The sequence below is a fragment of the Lepisma saccharinum genome, chromosome 30 (genome assembly GCF_977018435.1).
Source record: "Lepisma saccharinum chromosome 30, izLepSacc3.1, whole genome shotgun sequence".
Lineage (NCBI taxonomy): Eukaryota > Metazoa > Arthropoda > Insecta > Zygentoma > Lepismatidae > Lepisma > Lepisma saccharinum.
The window spans coordinates 2,210,130-2,237,843 of NC_139258.1; the positions used below are offsets into that span (position 1 = coordinate 2,210,130).

The 27,714-nt window shown below is 38.8% G+C and overlaps 1 protein-coding gene across 5 annotated transcripts in view; it reads right to left on the reverse strand.

Annotated features, from left to right (window-relative positions):
• Positions 1-27,714, reverse strand: part of LOC145981803 (multiple PDZ domain protein-like) — a 963,820-nt gene that overhangs the window by 452,418 nt on the left and 483,688 nt on the right. For all 5 annotated transcript variants that reach the window (XM_083115230.1, XM_083115226.1, XM_083115228.1 and 2 more), the window contains one exon: positions 12,607-12,808. In XM_083115230.1, the coding sequence (XP_082971356.1) occupies positions 12,607-12,808 (202 nt within the window). The remainder of the gene's footprint in view (positions 1-12,606; positions 12,809-27,714) is intronic.

Consider the following 27,714-nt stretch of genomic DNA (forward strand, 5'->3'; position numbering starts at 1 on the left):
GATTTGCTGAGGGAAGCTCTGGCTGCATACCGACCGTTTGATGGTCCTTCCGGGAACCATCGTGTAGGACTTCATGTACAGCTGTGCCATTTACTCCAGTTGGTTTCTGGTGCTGATGATATTGAGGCAGAAGAGGCCACCGATGTTATAGGTTTGTGCAAACGCACTTATGAGGAGGTACCCAAAAAAAAAACGGAATCATAATGTTGCATGGATTACCGATGTAGTTACAGCTTGTGCCGCTAGGTGTCATTAGTATGGGATATCTTGCATCAATCTGCAAGTTGGCATTATTCTGTGCTGAGCGGTTCGTTCGTAGTGTTGCATTGTTTGTGGTGTTGCGGCAAGAGTCTGGTGATTTTTGAGTGGTTTTTGAGATGGCAGACCACAAAGGAGCAAAGGACCTGTGATAAATTTTGTTTCTTGTTGGGAAAAACGGCTGCTGAGACTGTTGTTATGCTTTGCCAAGCTTTTAATGAAGCTGCTTTGGGAAAGACACAAGTCTACGAGTGGTTTTCCCGGTTCAAAGATGGCGACATGTCAACTGAAGACTTGCCAAGGCCTGGCCATCCTTCGACAGGCAGAAATGAAGAATACATTGGAAAAGTTCGAGAAGACCGTCGAAAGACCATCGAGCAAATTTCTGAAGAAGTGGAGTTGTCCTGGAGTACCTGCCAGCGAATTTTAACTGACGATTTGAAGATGAGACGGGTGTCTGCTAAATTTGTGCCTCGCTTGCTGTCAAGAGGAGCAGAGATAGAATCGAGTGAATGTTTGTCGCGACTTGAAGGCTGAACTGCACAAGGACCCAAATGTTCTCAAAGGAATTGTGACTGGGGATGAGTCCTGGTGCTATGGGTACGATGCTGAATCAAAACAAGCCTCCAGCCAGTGGAAGACTCCAATTCACCACGTCCCAAGAAAGCACGTCAAGTTCGATCCAATGTGAAAACAATGTTGATATGTTTCCTTGATGTGAATGGATTGTCCACAGGGAATTTGTTCCCCAAGGACAAACAGTGAACCAGCAATTTTACCTGAATGTCTTGAGAAGATTGCGTGAAAGTGTGCGACGGAAGCGTAGAGAACTGTGGAGAAGTGTAATGTGGTTACTGCACCATGACAATGCCCCAGCCCACACGGCCATGTCAGTGCGACAGTTCTTGGCAAAGAACAACATTGTGCTTGTGCCCCATCCCCCGTACTCATCCGATTTAGCACCCTGTGACTTTTTTTGTTCCCGCGGATGAAGAGGAATGTGAAAGGGAAGCGATTCCATGACGTCAATGAGGTCAAAGACATTACGGACAAAACCTTGAAGAGTATTGCGCCAGAGGAGTTTCGAAACTGTATTCAACAGTGGGAAAAACATTAGGACGATTGCATTAAAGCACATGGGCAAGGTGACTAGAGTAGACGTGCTTACCTGAATGTACCTACAACATGTACATGTACGGTCAAAATAAAACAAGGTGACAAAATTCAGGTTTTTTTTGGGTACCTCCTCGTACACTCCCATATCTGTCCGAGAATTCTCTATGCTATACCAAGAGTGTCCAGCACTGGTAGTTGAAGAGGATACACTATTATGATGGTATAGGGCTAGAAAAAATAGCTCCCTTACCATGCTGATGATTACATTCTCCCCCTTCCCCAATATAGTCCCCTGCACTAGTCCTCAATGCCCCCTTGTTTCCATAATGATCTCCAGCACCAATGTTAGTGTTTACCAGTGATTAACACATTCACTGCCGGTGACGCATATATGTGTCATGTGGGGTTGTAGCTGTGTGCCTTTGATGCATATATGTGTCATACGTATTACCTTCTTTGAATGGTTGCCCAATAGTGGCACTGCACAGTAGGCTTTTAAGTTTTTCATACCGCATTGCTGAAGGATTATTTGAAATAACAGTTGGGCTGAAAAGTTCGTAGGTTAACATAGTAAAAAATATTTTTTTGACAAAATTCGATTTTATTATTCAATATAGTTGCCTTCGAGGGCGATACAACGTTTATAGCAGTCATACAATTTTTCGATGCCATTTTTATAGTACGATTTCTCTTTAGCCTCAAAATAGGCCTCAGTTTCGGCGATTACCTCTTCATCAGTGCTAAATTTCTTTCCAGCGAGCATTCTTTTAAGGTCTGCAAACAGGAAAAAGTCACTGGGGGCCAGATCTGGAGAATATGGTGGATGGGGAAGCAATTCGTAGTCTAATTCATATAATTTTGCCATCGTTTTCATTGATTTGTGACACGGTGCATTGTCTTGATGAAACAGCACTTTTTTCTTCTTCAAATGGGGCCGTTTTTTCGTGATTTCATCCTTTATACGCTCCAACAGCGCTATGTAATAATCTCGGCTATCTCGATCAACTTCACTTTACGATCATTTAAAATTATTTTGTGGACTTTTTTGATGTTTTCGTCGGTAACAGCCTCTTTGGGGCGTCCACTGCGTGCATCGTCTTCAATGCTCATTTCGCCTCGTTTAAATTTAGCAAACCACTTCTCAACGGTTGATTTTCCTGGTGCAGAGTCCGAATAATGTTTATCAAGCCAAGCCTTGGCTTCAACAGTATTTTTTTTCGCCAAAAAGCAATGCTTTATTAACACACGAAATTCTTTTTTATCCATTTTTTCACAATAACAAAAGCTGCTTCAGTCACAATGCTATATCTCACGAACTAATTATCCGGCAGCTGTGAAATTTATACACATATCTTTTGAAGGTTAGTACTAAGTAAAAATCACATGGATTAAATTCTAGTAACGCCATCTATGAGTCAGCCTACGAACTTTTCAGCCCAACTGTTAAACATTAGCTTGGTTTCTTATTTGCACATATCTGTTAGCATTGTTGCATCAAATGGCATTATAGTTCTTTTGTCATGCATCAAGGCATCGTTTCACAGCAAAGAAATTGTTTTCTATTTTTATTCTTGGTAACATTGCTAGTATGGAACAGTACAATTTTTATTTCCTGTACCAATAGAGAAAAACACTGCATTCTGTTGATTAGAATGTCGAAGAGAGCCAGGACTTTGCATTGAACCTTGTTTTACTCTTTACCACAAGGGAAGTAAATGTGTGGGAACTTTCAAAATTTATTGCTTATGAAGGATAAATCACCGTACATAGGGAAATACACATTCATGTGCTAGATTATGTGTGTTCAGTTTCAAACACTTTTCCTATCTGCATATTGCAACACTAGCACATAGATTTGGAAATCCTTTCAATGGTTAAATTCACCTCTTTCGTCATCACGAGGTAAACTATCTATTAGCCTTCTCTGATTTTATACCAAAGGCCACATCTCGGCTGCAATGAGCAATGGCATCAATGGCTTGTTGTATGGTTTAACTGCAACCTTATTAAGATAATAAATAAGGGCCTCCTCCATGGCGCAGTGGTAGCGTCATTGCCTTGTAATCAAGGGGTCCCGGGTTCGATACCCGGTGGAGGCACAAGTTGTTCGGATCCCACTTTAAACTGTAGGTCCAGTCCCGATTAGCCTTACTGTGCATAAAGTGGACTTAAAACACCAACTCAAACCAAACCAAGATAATAAATAATAACTAACTAACTCTCTAGCCTTCTTAAACCCGAAGGTTCATGGCTGCAGCAACACAGGCCTTCCATCTTTCCCTATCTTGAGCAAGATCTCTATATACTCTTTTCCATCCCTACCGATTTTCCTTAAGTCCATCTCAACGTTGTCCCTCCATCTTCCTCTTGGCCTTCCTACAGGTCTCTTACCATCAGGTTTCCCAACAAGAATCCTGTAAACTCCTCTTTCCTCTCCCGTTCGTGCCACATGGCCTGCCCACCTAAGTCTTCTTGATTTAATTATTCTAATAATATCTGGACATGAATACAAATTATGTCACCTCTCTCCTCATCCCTTTTAGGTCCAAAGATTTTCCAAAGGATCTTATTTTCAAATACTCGCAATTTATGTTCCTCTTTCAATGTAAGAGACCAAGTTTCGCATCCATATAATAACACAGGCAAAATTACTGTTTTGTATATTTTAACTTCTAATTTCTTAGATAGTAAAGGAGAAGACAAAAGTTTATGAAGAGAGAAGTAACATGCATTTCCTGAATTAAGCCTACTTTTTATTTCCTCTTTAATATAATTTTCATTTGTTAATATTACTCCTAAGTATTTGAATTTGGAAACTGGTTCAAACGAGTTGTTAGTTTAATAATAAATAACTACAAAATTGACTTAAACAACTTCTTCATTATCAGAATTAATCACCAATAGTGGCAAATACTTTGCTACAATCCAGCTACTTTGCCAGACAGCAATTTCACGGATTCTACATATTCTCAAAATCATGGAAATGTAAAACATTTACTAGTCTTGCAACAAAAATGGGACAAATGGATTTTGTTACTAAATTAATACCTCATACAACTGATGCATATTAAAATCAAAATTCTGACCGAATGAAATGATATAATTCCATGTAAAACCTTATACATCAAAATTTATAAATATCAATATTGGGAACCAGGAACAGTATCGGCATTTGTATGGTTCAAAGTGGAACTGGTTCCATCCTACTGTTTAAATCAGTTACTGGCAAGGTAAAACCTTCAAATATACAAAAGAACATGAATGTACAACTGAATGCAGAGAGTATAAAGGAAAAACGTTACCTGCAAATTAAAGCTACACAAGTTTGTAAATCACTCGTTTCACCAACGCATTTCTGAGAGCTGTTTGACGAAATGCTATCCTGTCGGTTTATGGGAACACTTAATCCTATTTGCGGTGCGGCCTGTTTCTACCAAACACATCTAAGGCTTCACGCCACAGAAGGAGAGCACAGAACTCATGCATTCAAATGCAGTAACGGAAGACAAATGACTGGTGATTCTAACAGTAATAAGCAATATACAAATTCCGATTTAATCTTCTTAATATATAAAAATGGATGTATGTGTGTATATATGTATGTATGTTTGTTCTGGCATAACTCTCGAACGCCTGGAGCAATTTCAACCAAACTTGGTACACATATGACTACAATCTGGAAACAAATACTGTGAGGGTTAGACACCCCTAGAGGTGAGGGTGGGAAGGGGTGACATGTAAAAATAATCGATAACGACCGATATTAGTGTGGAATTCATAGTTTTCGGGGTCGCTAAGATGAATAATGACACTCCCAATGCCGTTCAACTCCAAGTTCATAACCTATCGCCATGGGGGGTAAGAGGAGGAAAATAAAATGTAAAAAATTACCTACATTAGTGTGGAAACCATAGTTTTCGGGGTCGCTAAGCTAATGGTGACATTCACGATGACATGTAATCAAGCTTTTAGTATCATTATACAGGGTGGCTCAAGAAGTCACTTAACACCCCCGGTACAAGGCCTCTGCAGCGCGCAACATGGAAATGGTGATGACCAATCGTCACCAGGCCAAGGGGGAACCACATTGACGCCACCCGCACGGTTGGCAGCCATCTTGATGTCCGCCATCTTGAATTCAACTTCAGAATTTTAAATGGAAAGGGGGTGATATATCAAATCAGGCTAGAATTTCACGAGAAATGAAATGGTGAAGGTTTTTTCGACGTATCTTTAACCAGTAAAAAGTTATGACTGAATTATTGTACCAATTTGCTCCTTTTCGAGGTGTTAGCAAAATGCCTTAAAATTTGTTTAGTGCATCGATAATGCATCGAGATCAAAGTGATGTCTAGGGAGAGAAGTTCGCATGCCATTGCACACGGTTTTAATCGGATACATCCACGAAGAGCTGTGCATTATGAATGGTTGTCACGAACAATTTACAGTGTGACGCTTCCATTGAATTAAAAGTACTTCACAGTGACAAGGCTAATGTTTATGTTCATAAGGAAGTTCATAAACAGAATATGCGACCCTTGTCATCTGATAAAATAACTTTGGACAGAAACTGCTTCACAACGTTCCCATAGTGTTCTGGTGTTCCTATTGAAAAAAAACTCTGTAAAAAGTACCTTCTTCCATAAGCAAGGATGAAAAAACCTGTTTATTTAACAAATCCAAGTAGCCCTAAGCATTTAAGGTTCCGTTGATGGAAAATTGACTAACCAATCGTGTTCCACACAGCACGACACACCATTAATTTACCGGCACTAACCATTCAGCTTTGATCTGTCGAAAATGGGTTATCAGATAAAAAGCATAGAATATTCTGAACTTCCTTATGAACATAAACATTAGCCTTGTCACTTGTGAAGGACTTTTAATTCAATGGAAGCGTCACACTGGTAATTGTTCGCGACAACTATTCATAATGCGCAGATCTTCGTGGAAGTCTTCGATTAAAATCTTGTGCAATAGCATGCGAACTTCTCTCCCTAGACGTCACTTTGATCTCGATGTGTTACCGATGTGCTAAACAAATTTTAAGGCATTTTTCTAACACCTCGAAAAGGAGCAAATTGGTACAAGAATTCAGTCCTAAATTTTTACTGGTTAAAGATACATAAAAAAAAACTTCACCATTGCATTTGAAATTCTAGCCTGATTTGATATATCATATCACCCCTTCCCATTTAAAATTCTGAAGTTGAATTCAAGATGGCGGACATCAAGATGGCTGACGACCGTGCGGGTGGCGTCAATGTGGTTCCCCCTTGGCCTGGTGACGATTGGTCATCACCATTTCCACGTTGCACGCTGCAGTGGCCTTTTACCAAGGGTGTTAAGTGACTTTTTGAGCCCTGTATATTACAAGGGTAATATCTTGTGTGGAGGGGTGGGTTAAATACCTGTAAATAAAATTAGTTACATTTTACACTATAGTTAGAATTCATTATTATCCTGTCTAATAGAAGATTGGGATAAATAAATACCCGGGCAATGCCGGGCAATCAGCTAATACAGAAATAAATGTAAGGGTGTACTGTGTGTTGAAAATACATGCCAAAGTAAATTTAAATCTGCTTCAAGCACAGGAAAGGCAATAGAGAATCAACTTATAGATTAACATTCAATTTTGAACCAATCAAATGTTCTCCAACTGGGAATCGAACTCTGGATCCCTTGATTACATGTGAAAGCATTAACCACAAACTTTTGAATTTCGGTGTTCAAGTTCAAGCAATGGACAGAAGCTGTATGATGGACACTGTTTTATACATGAACTGACATTCGTGTGCTATTATCCCTGTAGTGGAGTGGTTAACACATCACGCTATGACACCAGGAGTCCTAGGTTCCATCAATTTCATCATATCATCACTCATCCCCATCTTTGAAAATTAGCCAAAAGTGGCACAAGAAGTGAGGTAAAATAGAGCAAATCAATCAATCAATGTGCAATTATCCCAGGCACTATACCCTCTTGGAAGAAAAAATACCCCAAAAACCATGAGGTTTTCGTCAAGTTATTGAAGTTACTTTTTAAAATGCAGTTTTAGTCATGATGAGCCTAACTGTGGATTTAAAATAATCTATGCTCCATCACTAAATATGCCATCCAGTGGGAAATAAAATACATTTGCAAAGGATTTTGGTAGTAAACTTTTATATATTTTATTGTTATAAAGAAATGATATAATTATAATCAGGAAACGAATTTATATGTAAACACGTATTTATGTATGAAGCTGATATCAATTATATTATGCATTATCTTTGCACATCATGGTATATAGACTCGAAAAATTCCAGTTCCATTTTCCATATACCTACCGGGTGGTCCAAAAGTCCCGGAATTGGCACTTATGGGGCAGGTGGTAACTTTGCAATTTTAAATGGAAACCCCCATTTTGTATTTTAGAATCGGAAAGAGGACTTCATTCAGAGTCCAACGAGCTATCAGCCATCCTCCTAGCTCAATTAGGAACGGAGATATGGCGATTTTAAATTCCCCCCCCCCAAAAGTGAAAATTTCATAAAACCCAAAAAAATTTCAAAGGGATGCTTTTGCCCCTAATTGAGCTAGAGTGAAAGCCATTGCAGATTCGGAATCTGCACGTCAAAAACTTTCAATAGAGTATATGGAAAGGGGGGGTCTAAACGAGCGTCCCTTTGAAAATTTTTTGGGTTTTATGAAATTTTCACTTTTGGGGTGGGGGCGAAAATTTAAAATCGCCATATCTCCGTTCCTAATTGCGCTAGGAGGATGGTTGCTAGCTCGTTGGACTCGGAATGAAGTCCTCTTTCCGATTCTACAATACAAAATGGGGGTTTCAATTTAAAATTTCACAGTTGCCCCCGCCCCACCCCCAGGGGGCGTGGATGGGGAATCAAGTGTGATATCATTGAATAGCTTTCTTTCACTTATTAAACACGTATTTTTTCGTTTTCCGATTCGATGTGTATTTCTCACGATATGTGACCGTTCCGGGACTTTTGGACCACCCGGTATGTTAGGTTTTGGCACCTATTTTAGTTAATTTTGCATATTATTTCCAAATTTCAAAACATTTCTCAACATATATCCCATATTCGCGCAAGAACTACATGTCCGAAAGAGTTGGATGGATTTCTTGCGAATATTTGACAAAGTCCGAGGTGACATTAAACAAACAAAAGTTTCAGACCTTTTTGTAAACTCCACTTGCGTTAATTAAAAGTTTTGTCATCCGAACAATAATAATAATAATAATTATAATAAAATAAAAATAATAATTTTACACCTCAAATGGTTTGCTTTTGCTATTGTAAAACACTTGAAATTTCTGTTTATTTACAATTGTTGTCAACAATAGAAAATGAGGGCTCAAGCATCGGCTCCTGGTTGTTACAAACGTAATTTTGGCAACGTTATCTCCAGCAGACATTGCAAATTTGAAATACACCACTCCCTTCACTTCTTGCGATACTAAACACAGTTTTAGTCAATATAAATCCATGTTAAGAGACGACAGAAGGAAATTCACGTTCGAACACTTTCAACAAAATTGTGTTACTCATTGTTTTGGAAACAGAAAATGAAATACATTTTGCGTTGATTTACAATTAGGGTCAAGTGCCCATATTTCGGATAGGTTCCTAATTTCGGATACCAAGAAATTTCCACCTTAGAACAGCATCGCCGAAGTGCAGATAGTGCCAACTAACACGCTACTTCGTTCCAAAGTTTCACCCTTGTGCGTGACCTTGAGCAATGTTTCTTTAGTGTGTGGCTGATATTTCTGACTTTTCCGGAGTTTTCATGTAATATTTCACCATCCAAACTTAAGGCCTACAACTGGAAGTTTAGTATTTACTCACTTCTGTCTAAATTTTATATAATCTTGAGATTCAGCAAACATTATTACGTAGTTTCAGTCACATTATTTCAGAGGGGGAACGCACAGAATCGCCATATTGAACATGCGACTGGGTTTCCTAATTTCGGATGCTACACGGGCCTAATTTCGACTATCCGAAATTGTGCACCTTTCCAAATACTCATTAGTAACCCTATCCGAAATTAGGCAACCTTTTTGTCAGACTAAAAATATGCATGCAATTCTTTGTTTCATAAAATATACCAAGTATTTCTTATAAATGTTAATATAACTTTCAGAAACATTAATAAATATATGTTCAATGTTTATCAACACATTTATGGCTTATTTTGTTTATATTTAGGTAATGAAAATCTAATTTGAAATTAGTATCCGAAATATGGGCACTTGACCCTAATGTCAATGTAAGCGTACTGTATATTATGTAGCTTGTGTAGTGTATTATATTACTAAAAAGGCAATTTTTTACAATTTTAAGTCCATATTTAAATCCAAATTTTGGTGAAAATAACTAAATATGTAGTATTTACATATTTAGCACAATTTTACTGCATACAAATCCGTTCAATGATTATAAGTAAGAACTGGTACAGATCATTCCAGGAACATAACTTCAAATTAAAGCAGTATTTATTTTGGAGGGAGAGAGGAATGCATTGCTCACACCTCTCCCTGGATAAAACTCTCCAGATGCCCTTAATTTCTGCTTTGTATCTATGTGCGAATAGAATTCAATAACTGGAGGAAGGAAGCAACTTAAAATGTACAAAATTTCTGCTTCTGTATAGAGGGTGCGCCAAAAGTCACGAAGGGGTTATAACTGTGAATAACTTTTTTATTGATCATTAGTTTCCAATGAGATTTCACAGACTTGAAGACCAAGGATGGGAGATTGTTTACACTTATGTGTGGAATATAATCTCAGGTAGGTGTCCGCCATTATGGGCCTCACAGATACGGGCCCTGTGTAGCACATGATGCATGACAGGGATCAATACTTCTGGTCCGAGTGCCCGTATTTCTGCACGAATATTGTCCTTGAGCTGTTGTAATGTTTGTGGTTTGTTCACATACACTCTGTCCTTCAGAAAGCCCCAAAGAAAATAATCAAGCGGAGTGAGGTCAGGCGAACGGGAGGGCCAGTTGATGTCAGTGTTTCTCGAGATGATGCGATGGCCGAAAATGGTCCTCAGAAGCCCAATTGAGGCACGTGCCGTGTGTGCTGTTGCCACATCTTTTGGAAACCACATCTCAGGCATGTTCTTCACTGCATGACGCACAATTGTATCAATCATGTTTCGATATCAATCACCATGCACCGTTACTGCATTGGCTTCATCATCTTCAAAGTAGTACAGTGTAAGCAATCTCCCATCCTTGGTCTTCAAGTCTGTGAAATCGCATTGGAAACTAATGATCAATAAAAAAGTTATTCACAGTTATAACCCCTTCGTGACTTTTGACCCACCCTGTATAATGCCCTGGTTTTTCGTTTCTGAAGCCAATATTTTGATTTTGATTTGGTGTTTTAGTCCACTTTATGCACAGTATGCACTAATCGGGACTGAACCTACAGTTTAAAGTGGGATCCGAACCACTATATGTGTCTCCAAAAGGTATCAAACCCGGGACCCCTTGATTACAAGGCGACTACGCTACCACTGCGCCATCGGGAAGATCCTGTTTTATTCCTAGTGGAGAGAGACGGGTTTCGAACTAATCTTGAATTATCAGGATATTACATAAATTGCATGTATAAGTTATTAACTTATAAGTGACTGAAGGAATTGCGGGTGATGCAATCAGCTGATTACCATGAAATCCTGCCGATATCTTCAACACATTGTCGCCCCCTTCATTTAGTGCTAAACGTTTGCATCATCAAGAAGGGGAATTTGAATTTGTTTGAATTGTTGAAAGTCCAACAGTTTAAAGTGGGATCCAAACCATTGTTCAATGTGTCTCAACAGAGTATCACATGCGGATCCCTTGATTACAAGGAGAAGACGTTAGCACAACATCATCGGGGAGGTCCTATCATGAACACAGTAAAAGAAGAGACGAAATAATTAACATTGTTGAAGTGTTTGACAACGATACAAGGAAGAAAAGTTATACAGGGTGAGTCAAAAGTCAGGTTACATACGGATTTATAGTATATCTTCAATGTGTGCACCTTGAACATCAATGCATTTGCGAGTGCAACGTTTCCAGTTCTCCAGAACATTTTGCAGAACGTCCAGCATAATCAAGTCTGCACATTGTACAGTGCGTTCCTTCAGATGCTGGATGTTCTGAATCTTAACTGAGTAGGCGAGTAACTTTAAGGAAGAAATACATTGGTCTGGACACTGCGGTGGCCAGTCAACGGGATCACAGCGACTTATCCATGCACCAGAAACTGGACATTCAACCATTCATGGACAATTAACCCATAATCCCTATAAATCGATATGGAACCTGACTTTTGACTCGCCCTGTAAATATGGAATCATGGAGGCAAGTGAAGGAAAAGCGAAAGCAGGAAATAAATGACTGTGTACTTTGTTCGCGAGTTTTGCAGGGGGGGGTGGTTTCTTATCTCGGTAAAGCTGTACAGCATTCTAAAAAAGTTATAAACAGACGATTCACAATCAAGTTAAAATAAACAAATATCCACGTGGCCAAATTAAAGTTAGCCCACTCAGATTACTCTGGAGCCCGTTCAAGGCATCGGATTGTCAAACTTGGTGCAGAGGCTTTGGAGATCATGGGAAAGCGAATGCTGATGAACAAACTTTAGTTCAATTTTTCACCACCAACTAACGGCGTCCAATTGCTGACTGTTGTTTTAGCGCCACATTTCCACCTGGTGGTGAAAATTTGAACTAATTATTATATCATCAGCATTCACTTCCCTATGGTCTTCATAGCCTCTATACCAAGATTCACCGCGATCCGATGATTTAAACGGGCTCCAGAGAATTCTGAGTATGGGAATTCTAATTTTGAGCACCACATTTCCACCTGGTGGTGAAAATGTGAACTATTTTTTTCTTCGTTAGCGTTCGTTTGCTTCCAAATCGTCTCCTTAGCCTCTATACCAAGTTGCACCGCAGTCCGATTCTTGGAAAGGGCGCCAGATGATTGAGTGGGGAAATTTTAATTCCTAGCGCCACATTTCCGCCTGGTGGTGAACATTTGAAATAATTTTTCGTCAGCATTCGCTTCTCCATGGTTTATATACAAAGTTCCACCGCAATCAGTTGCTTCGAACAGACTCCAGATGGCTCTGAGTCTCTCATTCTGTACTTACACGATAGCTAAAACCAAAGAAATGTGGCAACGTTCCAGAGAAAACTGAGCTTACCTTATATCCGTGGAGAGAAGCTGCGTCCTTCGGAGAATCGCCCTGGCTTGCGAGTTGGTGATCTTCCTCATGCCCTCGTTGTTCACCGTCAGCAGGTAGTCCCCGGCAGCTATGTGGCCGTCCTTGTCGATAGCGCCACCTGGCGCCACAGACGTCACCAGCATCCCGTTCGTGCCCTTGTCTACCACATCCACTATGATACCTGCGTGGAGAGAAGTACAGCAGTGGGAAATGTTTACACACACATCACGTTACAAAATCATGGACGTGAGCAGATTAATTTATTTGGTGGTACCTTAATAGGACTTGCAATTCGCGATAAAAATTACCACCTAGTGTCGCTTCCAATATGGCCGCTCTAAGTAGGATAACTCCTTGTTTACATTCAGCAGTAGTACGAAATAGCAGCGTGTTGTCGTGGCTGTTATGGAGGAGAAACGTTTAAATTACGCGATAATTGGGAGATTTTTTCACATATTCTATAATGTAATGCACCCAGGAACATGAAATGACTTTAATTCGGTTGAGAAAGGACCATTATTTGAAAATAAGGCTAAAGTTTGCGTCCCCTTCCAAAAATAGCGGGGGGAAAGGGGGCAAACTCTCCATTTTTATGATTTTTTCATTGAAACTTGGGGGCCGCGGCCCACCCAACCCGTCTTATTGCCTTTGGCGTTTTGATTCCTTCACCGTTGCGTACCCTGATGATTTAGCTGCAACACAAAAGTTACCCGAAGTAGATTGGTCAAATAGTCTACGAGTTATAACATTTTTTGTCAAATAAGTGTTCAAATTTAAAATTCGCACCAGCGTCATACGTAACATGTCTTCCACATGACATTTCAAAGTTTTATCTGAACATCTGTCAGCGTTTACAACCTCACATACAAGTATGAAGGTGTTAAAAGCACATGAACCTTTTAATCAGCACGATGGGTCACCAGTGACCCATCGGACGACCACGCCTATATTTTCTATGGGTCACATGTGACCCATTGGCCGAGTAAAGGGTAAACGTTTCGTACCATCCCTGAATACTTGTATCCGCAGGAGGTGTTATTCCAAACGTTGTTTGGAACCTTCTCCGCATTAAAACACAAGATTTTAACTCTGCAAGCCATAACACGCACTGAGCTCTTTCTTGCATCGACGCCATCTTAGAATCACATGATCGCGTGATCACCTGCACGCGGGTCTTCCTCATCGCACAACAGTTTTGCTACCTTGTGTTCTGACGTCAGACGAGGAATGCTTACGAGGTTAGGTTAGGTTCCATTAGCATAAATACAATGAAAAATTATTATTTAGGCTAAGAGAACTAAACATAGCTAGCGTAACCTAACAATGTAGGCATTTAACCTAAAATTAAAAAACCTTCTCCCGTGACGTCAGAACAAAAGGTTGCTCAAGTGTAGTGCGATAAGTGAGACCCCTGCACAAATGTTATTCAGCAGTGTGGCCATGACAAAATTGTAAATCTTCCTCTGTGTGAAAAAAACAATATTTCGTTGTAATAAATCTTTAAAGTAATAGCTCTTTAGAATCCTGCAGGACTTTAAAACACACTGTACATACGTAGATTCGAAAAGTACCAGGATTACATATATAGAGGAGAAGGTCTAAATATGGGCGAAGGTTTAAAAATGGGTGCTGCAGCCTGGCAGAGGCTATTGGAACTGGTTATCTGTCAAGGACAAAGGTTGCGGCGCCAATTCGCAAGAGAAAGTGGTGGTTAGTTTCGGCCTTGGACGCTGTTATAGAATTGCGACCTCCGAAAACTTTTTGCAGGTATGTTTTAACTCGGCGTTTTCTGAATTCTCATCTGCTTTGTATAGGTTATGATATTAGCGGTACATGAAACAAATGTGGGCTTTTATAATGTCATGATTTGTTTGTCAAATACGTACCACAGAGAGCGAAAATAAATTGAAGAAGAAAAATAGCGTGATGGTCTAAATATGGGCTATGACATGAGGTCTAATGTTGAGATCACATTTTCAACAAATATTTGGATGTTCTTCTTAATTTCGATTTCTCCTATTCCGCGAGAGTTTCAAAACAACAGATTAATCATAAATATGAATTGTATAATCTTTTAGCGATAAATGACTGTTTCTTTAAAATTTTAATTGTTTTTTGTGATATTCCCACTAGTAGCCCATATTTAGACCACAGTTTTGAAATATATAATTTTACCATTTTTTGGAAATTGCTGTTTTTTTAAAAAAGATGGAGACCTTCTATACTTGAGTATGCTATTGCATTTAAGTATATATTTCATAGATATGCATTTTAAAGGCAGGTGCTTGATATATTAATTTTTTTCCTGCGAAAATGACAACATAGAAAAAGGGGGGGGGGGCATATTTAGACCTTTACCTCTAAACGTAAGTACTATTCAAAAACCGATATCATGGCGAAATGATTCAAGGAATAAAACTGGGCGAGTGTACCTAAGTGTTGATGGATGTGACCTCGATGTAACTTTGTATGCAGACTTGGCACGAGTTTCTGAACGTGTCAGGACAATAAAGCCTATATGCTCATTAAATTTGAGCTTGGTACCGAAAGCCAGTCCGAAGCGAACTGGATAGCTTCAATTCGGTAGGAAATGAAAGTGGAGAGTTCTACCAGGGTGCCTACCAAAATAAATCCAAAATTCTTTACATTTCCTTGACCCCCTCTTTTTCTTGGCCTTTCCCCCAATTTTCCCAACATTTACTTAATCGCCCCTTACTTAGATATAGTTGAAAATTAAGAAAATATATTTATTTATCCAATGAAAAACCCCTACCAAAGCGAAAACTGAAGCTGTAATATAACAAGAGATTTAGACTTGCTTTCATTACACAGGCCTGTATGGGTTTGGATGACTCGCAGATGACTGTTGTGTCTGAATAATTTCAGCATGCTGATTCCAAAAATGGAATCCATTTTTACCCATCACGTTTAGTGTTTTCAGAAAATATCAATATATTGATTAACTGTCTTAATTTCACAATAAAATGTGTAGTTCCATCATTTCCTCAATAGATGGCTCTGTTTAGATGGTAAAACATTGGTTTTCTGGAATACAAATCCTCCAGTTTTGTGCTATAAATGCACATAGAATAGTAAGCATTTAATCCACCTTCTATCTTCACAAGACCCATTGGCATGAAAATTGTAAACTTTGACTACGTAAGTTCCATTTTCGAAATCCCTCATATAACTTTCCTTCACAAAATGTCCAAAACTCAATGTTATAATGTAGTGGGTTGATTGAACTTAATGACGTGGAGAAAATCCTGACGTGATGGGAAGAAATATATGTCATATCAGTCATCAGCATTCAAAATGCTTCCAGAATCACTTACTGGTTGTTAAACAACCGAAATTTCCTTTGTTTAAATTTATGGTAAATTTCTTGTATCGGACAAACTGATTTCTTCAAATTTACAGGAGAAATTACTTACCGAATGCAGTTTCTATATACTTGTGGAAGTTCGGGGAACTGTTTTCTCTCATCGTTCATTGAATTTTGCCGGTAAATCATCTATTTTTCGATATGAATGTGTGACCGATGCACGAAAGCTCTTGCATCCATTTACTTCCAGGTGGATTTAGCCTGTGTGTGATGACGTAATACCGGTCAGTGTTTCCAAACACGTGTTTTTGTAACTGAAGAAGGTACGTTTCCGCAAATGGTTTGTGGGGCTATGTGTCAATGGTTCGTGGGGCTATGCGAGAATGGTGTGTGGGGCTACGTATATTTTTTTTCGAAACCAATTTTTAAGTATTGTAACCTATACGTGACCCTACCTAACCTAACCTTCCCGGAAATGGATCGTGGGGCTATGCGTCAATGGTTTGTGGGGCTACGTAGGTATTGTTGGGTGCAGTGGGGTGGAAACACTGCATGCCGAGTACGGTAGTGAAACTGTGACCGCCATTTTGCGTGTTACCGAAGGCAAAAGGAAACGAAGAACACTTACACGATATGTCGCAAATAGAGCAATGTTTCTCAATGCAGAATACGTAAGTACGAATACTCAAATTCAATGAACTAGCAAATTTCAGCCGTTTGTCCGATACGAGAAATTTACCAAATTTATTTTATTGCGTTTTGTAATAGGCGTAATGGAATGGCGAGTATGAGAATTTTGATTGTGAAATTGTAAAAAATCCTGACGTGATGCGGGGAAAATGGACGTAATTTCCGTGATCAGCATTCAAAATACTTTCAGAATCACCTACTGATTTCAAATCATCTGATTTTTTTTTCTTCAAAAATGCAGGGTGGTGTTATTAATGCATGTAAAATTAATGCTTCAGACTATATCCTGGATGGGCAATGGGCACATTACTTTCCTTAATATCCTTATACAACTTCACACATACAAGAATGCATTTCTTAAGAAACAAAAGTGAACAAATCTTAACCACAACTTAATACAATAGATATCCAAATATTCAATTTTAACAAATACAAGTACAGGAATATAATGTAAATTCACTATAATGCAGAAAATACAGAGCATTCCCTGACATTCGCTACGAGACTCGACGGCAAGCGGCCCGGCGTCGGGGCTTGTCTTTCCCGGCGAACGGGTCCGCGACAGTCGCTAGAGTCGGCTATTAACATTACAGTTTTCATATTGTGTACTAACCTTGACTTCAGAGGGTTTGAAAATGATGTCCCTCTGCTGCAACACATTCCTGGCATCTCCGAAGGAAATTGGCATATACACGTGCAACTTCGTCTACTGTAATTCTCCCGATTTCTCGTACAATACTCTCTTTTAACTCACGGATGGTGTGCGGATTGTCTTTGTATACTTTATTTTTTTAGATTTTTTAAATTTTTTTATTTAAGAATTTTAGCGGCTCTACATGCTGTGGTTTTTGAAACACCCGTTTCTTGCGAGAGGCGGCGGATAGATTTCCGAGGAGACTCTTCTAACCTTTGTCCTATCTCATAGAGTTTTTCCTCAGTAAGTACACATGGGTTATTCTTTCCACTGTTATTCAGAACTGACCCTGTTACTCTAAACTTTTTTACGAGGTTTAATATAGTGGTCCTATGTGGAACGGGAACACCAGGATATTTCGTTGCAAAACGTCGTCGCACTTCTCCACAATTCCTCTTTCCGAAGTAACACTCGACAAGATAAATCCTTTGTTCTAGTGTAAACTTTTGTGGTGCCATATTAAGCCACAATCTTCAACACACGGACACGACACAACACAACTTCCGAGTGAGGATTATACTGGCGTCAGTCTGCAACGTCAACAGAAAGGGAAAGAGAGCGAAGAAAACAGACTGTAGCGTGCGACTGTCGCGGACCCCGTTCGCCGGGAAAGACAAGCGCTGACGCCGGGCCGCTTGCCGCCGAGTCTCGTACCGAATGTCAGGGAATGCTCTGTAGCAAAAATTCTTGACGATTTCTTGACTGGTCGACACCCTGTTTACATTTCGAGCAAGTCACTATCGTTCATTTTGTAGGAATGAGTTCCACATTGCTGTTTTTACAACAAGAAATCACTCTGTTTATATCTTCCTGTAGCTTCAAGCAGTTCTTGTGGGAGTATAGCTTACGATTCGCAAATGCAAGGGACTTCAGAGGTATCTTAATATCTATTTTAATATCTACAAATGTTTTCGGTCTCCCACTCTGAAACGTCGAGTCTGACATTCCAGATGAACCAAAAAGTTTCACGTGGCGTCTCAGGCTACTTAAAGTTGTACAAGAACGACAAAGGACAGACGCCCAGTCCATTAGGGGAATGCATATTTCAAAGAGGACAAGAAAATAGGAATGGGCACAATTCATCAGAAATTCATTGCACGTACGCAAGAAACCCAGGTCCCTGAAGAGTGTACATGCACGCTATAAATTGAAAAAAAAAACACCTATTTACCAGAGGAGTCTACTGAACGCATGCGGTGCATACTACGCATGCGTCGGTACTATTATAGTATAAGGGAAACACCTATAAATCATAATTTTTACATTGCTAACGTACTATTTTGGAATGCGGAACATTTCCTAAGGTGAAATAATGCATTTCTAACTAAGATAATGTCTATTTCTTACATTTACGAGTACTTACTGTTACTTGTTACTCCGATTCTGTAACAAATTATGGCGGGCGATAGCGTACTGGTTCAGGGCTCGTTGTGCGAGTGTTTTGTCGATTTATGCAGTGTTGCAACCTCGTTCACCGGAAAATACCTACTTTCGTGCCCGGATTTGAAATTATACGAATACGTCGCAAACCATTGACGTTAGCCCTACAAACCATTGACGCTAGCCCCAAAAACCATTCACGTTAGCCCCAAGAACCATTCACGTTAGCCCCAAAAACCATTTTCAGTTAGGTTAGGCAAGCATAGTTAAAAATACTCGACACGTCATGTTCTAGTGAAAACACGGCGAGGCTGAAACACTGACTATGGGGTTGCGTCATCTTAACACACGGAACATTGTGCTCTCGTGCAGAAAGCAAATGGCGGCAGCACAAACAACGTGTCGGACAGAGATTTTCGCAGAAAAGGACATGTTTTCGCATTAAAATGGATCAAAACTAGATTCACGAACTTCCACAATGCTACAGAAAATGATTTGCGTAAGTACTTCCTCCTGCAAATTTGAAGAAATCCGTTTCCCTTATACTATAATGTTACCCATGCGTCAATTGTGGGGAAAAGGACAGCTTGCTCTGCGGCGACATTCATGAGCATTTCTACATTCTAATTTCTTCATATAGGAGAAGTATTTATTTTACACGAGAGCGCTCGCTCAACTGAGCTTATAAAGGGTGTTTCATAAAGTGCGAAGTTTTTGAAAATGCAATAACTCAGCCAAAATTGCATGAAAGTTGAAATTTTTTATTTTTATTATTTTACACATTCACTACGATTTAATAATTGAAAAGTGAAATGTGTCCGGCATATGCCCATATGCGATTTAAAAGTGAAAAATGATGTCGCGGGGCTAACATTCACACTGTCTTGCACTACTGCAATGTTTTCATCTGTGCGACGACTACGTTTTCACCCTGGCGAATTTATGGTTGCAACTGTCCCGGATATCTCGAATTTCTTCACCAACCTCCTAACTGTTGTTGCAGTGGGGGCATTGTTACGTCCGAAGATCGCGCGAAGATTACGAACTGTCTGTGCATAAGACTCCCTCCCCGTTCAAGTAATGTGTTTTCAAGATAACGACGCGTTGCTCGATAGTGAACCGCTCCTTGACAACTAAACTGAACAAATTGCTCAAGTAATAATTTGAGTGTCAGTGATTACGAAAATGATAAGAACAATGTTGCCAACCTTCAAACAAAAAAAATGACACGCGATTTAAAAACTGCGCACTTTATGAAATACCCTTTATTACATTTCTTGGATCTGAAGTGAATGAAAATAATAATTCTTTTCCCACAAGTGACGCATGCGTCACTTCTTATCCAAGAAATGTAATATAATCTTATGTGAGAGCTCTCGTCTAAAATAAATACTTCTCCTATATGAAGAAATTAGAATGTAGAAGTGCTCATTAATGTCGTCGCAGAGCAAGCTGTCCTTTTTTCCACAATTCACGCATGCGTTCAGGAGACGCCTCTGCTGTTTACATTATTTGCGGACTGCCATTGCTACACAGTATGTGCTTTGTTCTGTATTTGCGTCATTTTACGTCGCTTTTCTTCTACTTTTGGCTAACCGCGACGATGAGGTGAGTGATGATTACATAAAATTGAGGAACGAACATTCACCAAGAATATCCATGAGCAGGGCGGGACTCGAACCTGGAATTTCGGTGACGAAATCGGAAGTCTACAAGTTAAAGCACTGGGTCGGAATTCTTTTGTCTCCAAAGGAAGCTGAATGGAGAAGAAAAAGTACTGTGAAAGGCCACAAAATTAGACAAGCTCTTTGAAATATAGTAAAATAAAAATATTACTAATAATACAAGTAACTAATCACCATAACTTGGCCCAATGTCATCTTTTTTCTGACATTTCGGAGACGATGCCAATTAAATATACACAATATTACACTTCGTCTAAAACCAAAAAAAGGTAATTTTAAAGTGCATTTTTTTTGCATTTCTTGACAGGTTTTAGGTCATTTTCCCCGATTTTCGACATTGTTACGTCATTTTTCGCAATATTCGGTGTATTGTTTCGTCATATTTTGTCACATCTTTCATTTTGGTAATATTCTTGAGTCTTTTCACCAAGGTGAACATAGGCCTATATATATCTCGCAGGATTTACTTTTCTTTACAGTGCCACAGAAACACACCACACTACATCACCAGGAAAAGATGCGGGAAAATAATGCATTTTACACCAATTCATTCAGTGTATACGACTTTTTCATTGGATTGTTTTAAAAGTATTCAGTTGTTTCCATTGAAAATTCTCGTTGCATATTTTGATTGAATGTGCATGATTGCATTTTGTTTAATTTAATTCAATTTTTAATCTGAAACTAACAAATTCAATGGTCATTTTTTGCATTTTTTCCCATTTTTTAGGACATTCTATAGGTCATATACCTATATTTCTTAGGTCATCAACTTCCGCTCCCTAGTTATAACTAAAGTTATAGTGATTCACTAATTGAATTAGGTTATTTTACGTCGCTTTTCTTCCAGTTTTGGCTAATCGCGAAGATTGTGAATGAAACGTGATACGGTGGTGTTGCTGAAAGTATAATCACACACACACTAGTCCCAAGTAGAATTATAATGACCGTGAATCCAGACGCCAGAGCCTCGCTTGTCTGCAAAATGCTGTCCAAGGTGTACTACATGGAAGTGAGGTGGACATTTGGGTGTACTTAGCGGAAGGGTTGGCCCTTACACCACTCGCTTTTATTCAACTTTTGGCTAATTAGCCACAGTAGGTCTGAATCGTGATGAGATGGATGACAACACGATCCCCACAGGGGGGTACAGCCGCCAGAGCGTCGCTAGACTGCAAGAATGCAGACCAGGGGTTACTACATGGAAGTGAAGCTGACAAATGTGAGTCTTTAGAAAGGGTTACCCCCCCCCCCCCCGTGGCGGCGATTACGGGGCAGTTGCCCCGCAATATGGCCTTTTAATGCTGAGCCTTGTCTGTCAAGAAAAAGTAATCTGACCTCGACCCCCCACAGCAACCGCCGCTACTGATTAAGGCTCCTTCATACATTTGACGAAAGTCGAATCTGAGGAAGAAGAAGAAAAAAGGAGGGTCATGTGGGTTGGATTTTGCGTGGCTTACTCTGTAACGTATCTCGGACGTAACCGAGTACGTCACGAGATTGGCAGTCTTCACAGTTTGCTTGGGTCTCAGCTTCTACTTCCTCGTAGAGCTCCGACACAGTAAATAGTCCCTAACGAACCTACACAAGTTATGTTAAAGAAACAGCGAAATGATTTTAAAAAAAGTATAAAAGATTACCTACACATGGAAACAGATCTTCATATGAGATCGTTGAAGGTAGGCATTTGCTGTTTACTGTTCACGGGTGACGGGAGAGCAGTTGGAGTGGGGAAACTTACACAATCGCTTGCAAGGGTGGAAGGAGGAGAATTTGTTTGTTGTGAAGCAGTTGACAATCTGGCGGGCAGGCGAGCGAAGAAAGCACATGAATTATCGTTCTTTTAACACGTAACGAATTTTTCATGGATAGTAAATCCGTAATTTGATGACAAAAGATTCTCAAACATTCATGAAATGGAAGATAGTAAACACAGCCGCGCTTTCATGTCTTGAATCTTGGATATATCATTATGTGGGAGAGGCAGTGAGGGGAAAAGGCACTTTCTCTCTCTCTCTCTCTCTCTCTCTCTCTCTCTCTCTCTCTCTCTATATATATATATATATATATATATATATATATATATATATAATCTTTAATCTTCCATAAAGAGCAATGAACAAAAAATTGAAAACTGTTTCTATTTTGTACCTACAGTTCCTAAATAAAAATTACAATTTTTGTAACTATAATTGGCGTACGCAGAATTTTGTCGCGAGGTGTTTCAAGTTTGTTTAGATTTTAGTATTTATAGTAATAATAACAATACATTGTTTTTTGATTGATTGATTGATTTGCTTTATTTTACTTCGCCTTTTGTTCCACTTTTGGCTAATTTGCGAAGATGGTGATGATATGATGAATGAACACTCACATACAGTGGCGCAGGAACGGGGGGGGGGGGGGAGTACAGGGGTACATTGTACCCCCAAATTTTTAAAGGGGGTACTGTACCCCCGTAAATCGAGTTGTACCCCCCATTGGTAATTTTACAGCAGACGGAACGTGCTTCTGTTAAAAGAACCTATTTTCAATTCACCCAATAAAAAAAGTGTATATTGTTTATAATTTATGAGCATTATCTTTCTTACCACAGAAATTCAATCCATTGCAAACTTATTCTACTACATTGTGCTTGCTACTAGTTAGTTCATTGACCTGTGTTCTTGGTAACCTCCTTAAGGAGATGAAAATTGTTTAAAATGTGTGTGGAACGATGGAACCATATTTGCTCTCAGAAAATCATGCTGCAGACGAATGCTAAAGAAGTGGTCTCGTCGATTCGAAGATAAGATACAAATCTTCATCAGAAGAGTATATGACTGACTCCATTTTTCTTTTGAATGTTTAAAATGTAATTTTTCGAAACGAAATATTTACACAAACGAGACGAGACACGACAGACCAACTTGGGGGGTACAATGTACTCCTGTACCTCACCCATATTTTTCATAACTTTGTAAGATGGTGTACGGAAAACTAAACTTAAACGTATATTTTAAGATATTTTTTGGAAATAGAGTCCCGATTAGCCTATTTGAGCATGAAGTGAATCTAGAGTAAGTTTTAATAACTTCAGAGTGGAAACCGGAACAAAAATAAGCACAAACAAGAACGAAAAGGACCTCACCACACAGGAGATGAGATGAGGCTGTGACAATTCTCGACTCATCGCATAGCGATATCATTCCTAGGTGAAATTATATTTTTCCTAGACATTTAAACAGGATGCAATTTATCAGGGGGACTTATTTTTACCTATGTATTAGGGTATACTTATAATTGGATATTAATTGCTTATAATCTAATTGTGATATCGAATGCAACACAAACACAACGCCATTTTAAGTTAAACCCTAAAGTCAAACTGTACATTACATTAGTCAGATGAATGAACGACATAAATGAGATTCACTGCAGGTTCTATTGGTATATTTTGGATTGGATGGATTCACAAGGTGTTTGATTCATTTATTTTATTTATTTTACTTCGCATTTCTGCCACTTTTGGCTAATCGCGAAGATGAGGATGAGTGATGATATGATGAAATTGATATACACTCACAAATAACACCCATGCCCAGGCCGGGATTCAAACCTGGGACCTCTGACGTCATAGCGCGCTATTCTAACCCCCATCGTCACGGAGGCCGGCTAGGTGGGAATGCGTTTTGGATTTTCTCTGTAGATGCGTAAATCTTTAACTGTGACGTGCACATGCTTTTGCTTACATTAAAGTTTACCTTTTCACATAAACGAGAAATTGACATGTCACCCAAAAACAGACGCATGCACCTGCATTTAATACCATTACATAGGAAAATAAACCTTGGCCGGCTCTTCATATTGTCCACCAAGGATTGAAAAGAAGAAAAAAGTCTTGAGCATATAACTTTCCTTGTTTCCTCTGAGATCTGAAGGATTTCGGTTTTGTATATGTAATGATAAAGTGCTTGTAGAGTGTCATTAGGTACAGCTAATTGTAATTATATAAGAAATAAATGCTTTGTCAAATGTTTCACAAATATTTCAAACTTAGACTTCTTACGAGTTGATCGGGAACCATCTCAACTCTAGTTTTATTTTCTTTTTTAATACAACGCCCTGTAGGTGTCTGAGAAAATACCAAATACATGGCTTGTAAAAGGCATTGGATGTGGTACACATCTGCCATAAATTGTTTAAGATATTTTTATGCGTAGCTATGGCATTTTAAAATTAGAATAAAAAGAACTGAAGTGGAACTCCATAAGTATTATATATTTAATAATGTAATTTCTATATCCATTGGGTGGGAGATGATTATTTCTGGTTGGGGTGGCCCAAGATCCTCCTCATCCCCTTTAATCTCAACCTGCATTAAAATGAATAGATGTATCTTTGTTCGCAATTTTCACATTTAAAACTCCTGATTTTCCGTTCCGTTAAATTAAAACAAACCCCGAACGAGGTCCAGAGCTTTATATGTTTCAGAATTTTTATCTGGTTTTAAAATCTGTTTTTTTTTTTTTTAAATTCTAAGAAAAACAAAGAAAAAATATTTATGCAAAATAAGCATTAAATAACAGGACATCCGTGTGTGTTGTTCTAAAATATAATATTTCACATTATACTTAGATATCAAGGACGTATTTAAGGGGGGGTTCCTGATCCCCCTCCCCGAAAGACTTACCAAGTAGTAAAAGTAAATAATCAAAATATTGTTTAGCTTTTGTTCGATGATTATTTCCGCTGAATTTATTGGAAGGCAAGGAATTTGACGCATACAGCTTTGAAGGGTTCCAAACATTTATGGACACTACTAATATCATCCATAAAATATTAATCAGGAACTTTACTTTTCATTAATTGGATCAAACTCCTTTTTTGTTATTTAATAAATATTCAATCATTTTTCTATTTGACATTAAATTCCTTGCCAGGGCAGTTGTTTTTATGCAAATCTTGGCGATTTTAACTACACGTAAGCTAGATAATGAATACGTGCTGTTATATCTATATTATTTTACTATATTTTACCTATTCATGTAATAATAATAATTCATTATTAATTAATTTACATATTTAATTAATATTTTAATTTAATTAAATATAATAATAATTATTATTATTGTGACACTTGGTTTGAAGTAGTATGTGTGTGTGTGTATATAATAAAAATAATGTATTGCCGGCTCCCGTGGCGGAGTGGTTAACACATCGCGCTACGACGCCAGGGGTCCCGGGTTCGAATCCTAGCCTGGGCATCGTTGTATGTGAACAGTGGCGCAGGAACGTTTTGCATTTGGGGGGTACAAAATTCACCCTCACCCATATATATATATATATACACACACACATATGGGGGAGGGTGAATTTTGTACTACTTGCCTCAAACAGTGCATACGTTACCTACAAAGTTACCTCGTTTAGAAAGATTCTCCTTCTTGATCAGTTTGCCGGTGTTTTTTTTCTTCCCTTCTATTTTGGGCTTGGATTATTCTCGTGGGATTTCGGATCTGCATTGAACATGTGTGCCGTGGATAGACAAGTTTTGGTAGTAGACACTCAACATAGAATTGTTGTAGCTGCGTTTCCATATTCTTCTTCCAGAATTGATCATCTCTCTGGATGTATTCTATTCTAACACCTTTCTGTGTCCACACAGTACCTTCTTCGTGTAATAATTACTATTACCCTACACGTGGTAATAGTAATTATGTGTGGTGTTCACGATATTGGCGTTAAGCTCTTCGTCAAATTTCCAGAAAGTTACTTTCTTCGTCTTGATGGCATGTGCAGGTGTTACATGTTTGACAGAAAAGGGACACTTAATTTCGATAATTGCATAACGAAATAAATGTTAGATACAGTGAAGTTTCTGATAGATATTGTATACATATTGTTATGAGTTGTAGTATGCATCAACCTTCTTTGTAATATCATTCCAAGCCGTGCTATCCCAATATAATCCTTGCCTTCCAATAAGTTCAGTCTCTTCAGATAAAGCTAACAACAATCATCTACTCGTACAACAAATGCTAAACGAGTATTGTTATTATTTTATTACTTGGTAATCTTTTCGTTTGGGGGAGGGGGTCCAGACGCCCTAAATAAATCCTTTATGTCTTTCAAAGCCTTATGATCTCAATCCTAATCATTGCCTTCCAAAATATTCAGAGTAAAAATAGTAGTACTTGATAAGTATTTCGGGTGCTATACTTCAAAGCCGTATTATATTTATAGCTATAATCCTTCCCTCCAATACGCGTTCAGAGGAAATTATCCATTGCTAAAGGAGTATATTTACATTATTTAATTTTAGTACTTCAAAATCCTTTCGGGGGGGGTCCGGACCCCCAGCAAACTTGTTCTACGTATTATAGCGTAATATTTGCCAAGAACACCGGTTTAATTGAATTACTCAAAATAACGTTACTGGTTTACGTACGTACAATGTAAATGTCTAATGGAAAGCGATAAATACTTCCCCATTTGATGATGTAGTAAACGGATAGGTATTATTTATATTTCATTCTGAACCCTTATTTTGCCGGCGATTTTGTAGCGCTTGAAACTTCATTGTTGTTTCTGCAGCAGACGATTTTCTCGGAGCCCGCTTCTTGCGCCAAACACACTTGCTGACGTCACCTATATTTTGCAATTGAACACGTCCAGTTGACGCATGCACACTTCCGTGTCGCTTGCGATGGTGTTTTGTCTTCACGAGCTATTTTGTTGTATCCCTCCGCGTTCTAATGTGGGTGGGGTTTAGAACGCTTCTAACTATCTGCACGAGATGTCGCCACAGTGCAGGGACACTTTTACGTATTGCAAGGGTTTCGTTTTCCTCAAACAGTCTCAAAATAGGAAAACTGACTTCTACAGTGATGATGTTAATGTCAAGTACAATGAACATTGCATGGCCCCAACAAAACAGTTTTCCATAAGCTTGTGTGGTTAACGAGATAATTGCATGTGAAAATTACGGTTTTCCCCATTTTTATGCCCAATTTACTTATTAAGCAGGGTATTTTTTAAAATTTCTGCTTTGTAGGAATTACGCAACCATATTTTTTGAAGAATAGAAAAGAAACCCCGAGGTCCTATCTTTGCTCGTAACTGAAAAATCTGTTCAAAACGGAACGTCTGCACTGCGCGTTTTCGTCAATGTATGAAGGAGCCTTAACCCCCTAGTCTTTGAGTAGCTCCACTTTTCGGATCGATTTTACCCAACACCTAACTGGACCATGAGCACAAAACTTTGAGGCAATTGTACTTAACTGGGGGGGTTCTATATTTCAACTGTTTGTATTTTTGTAAAATAATGCAAA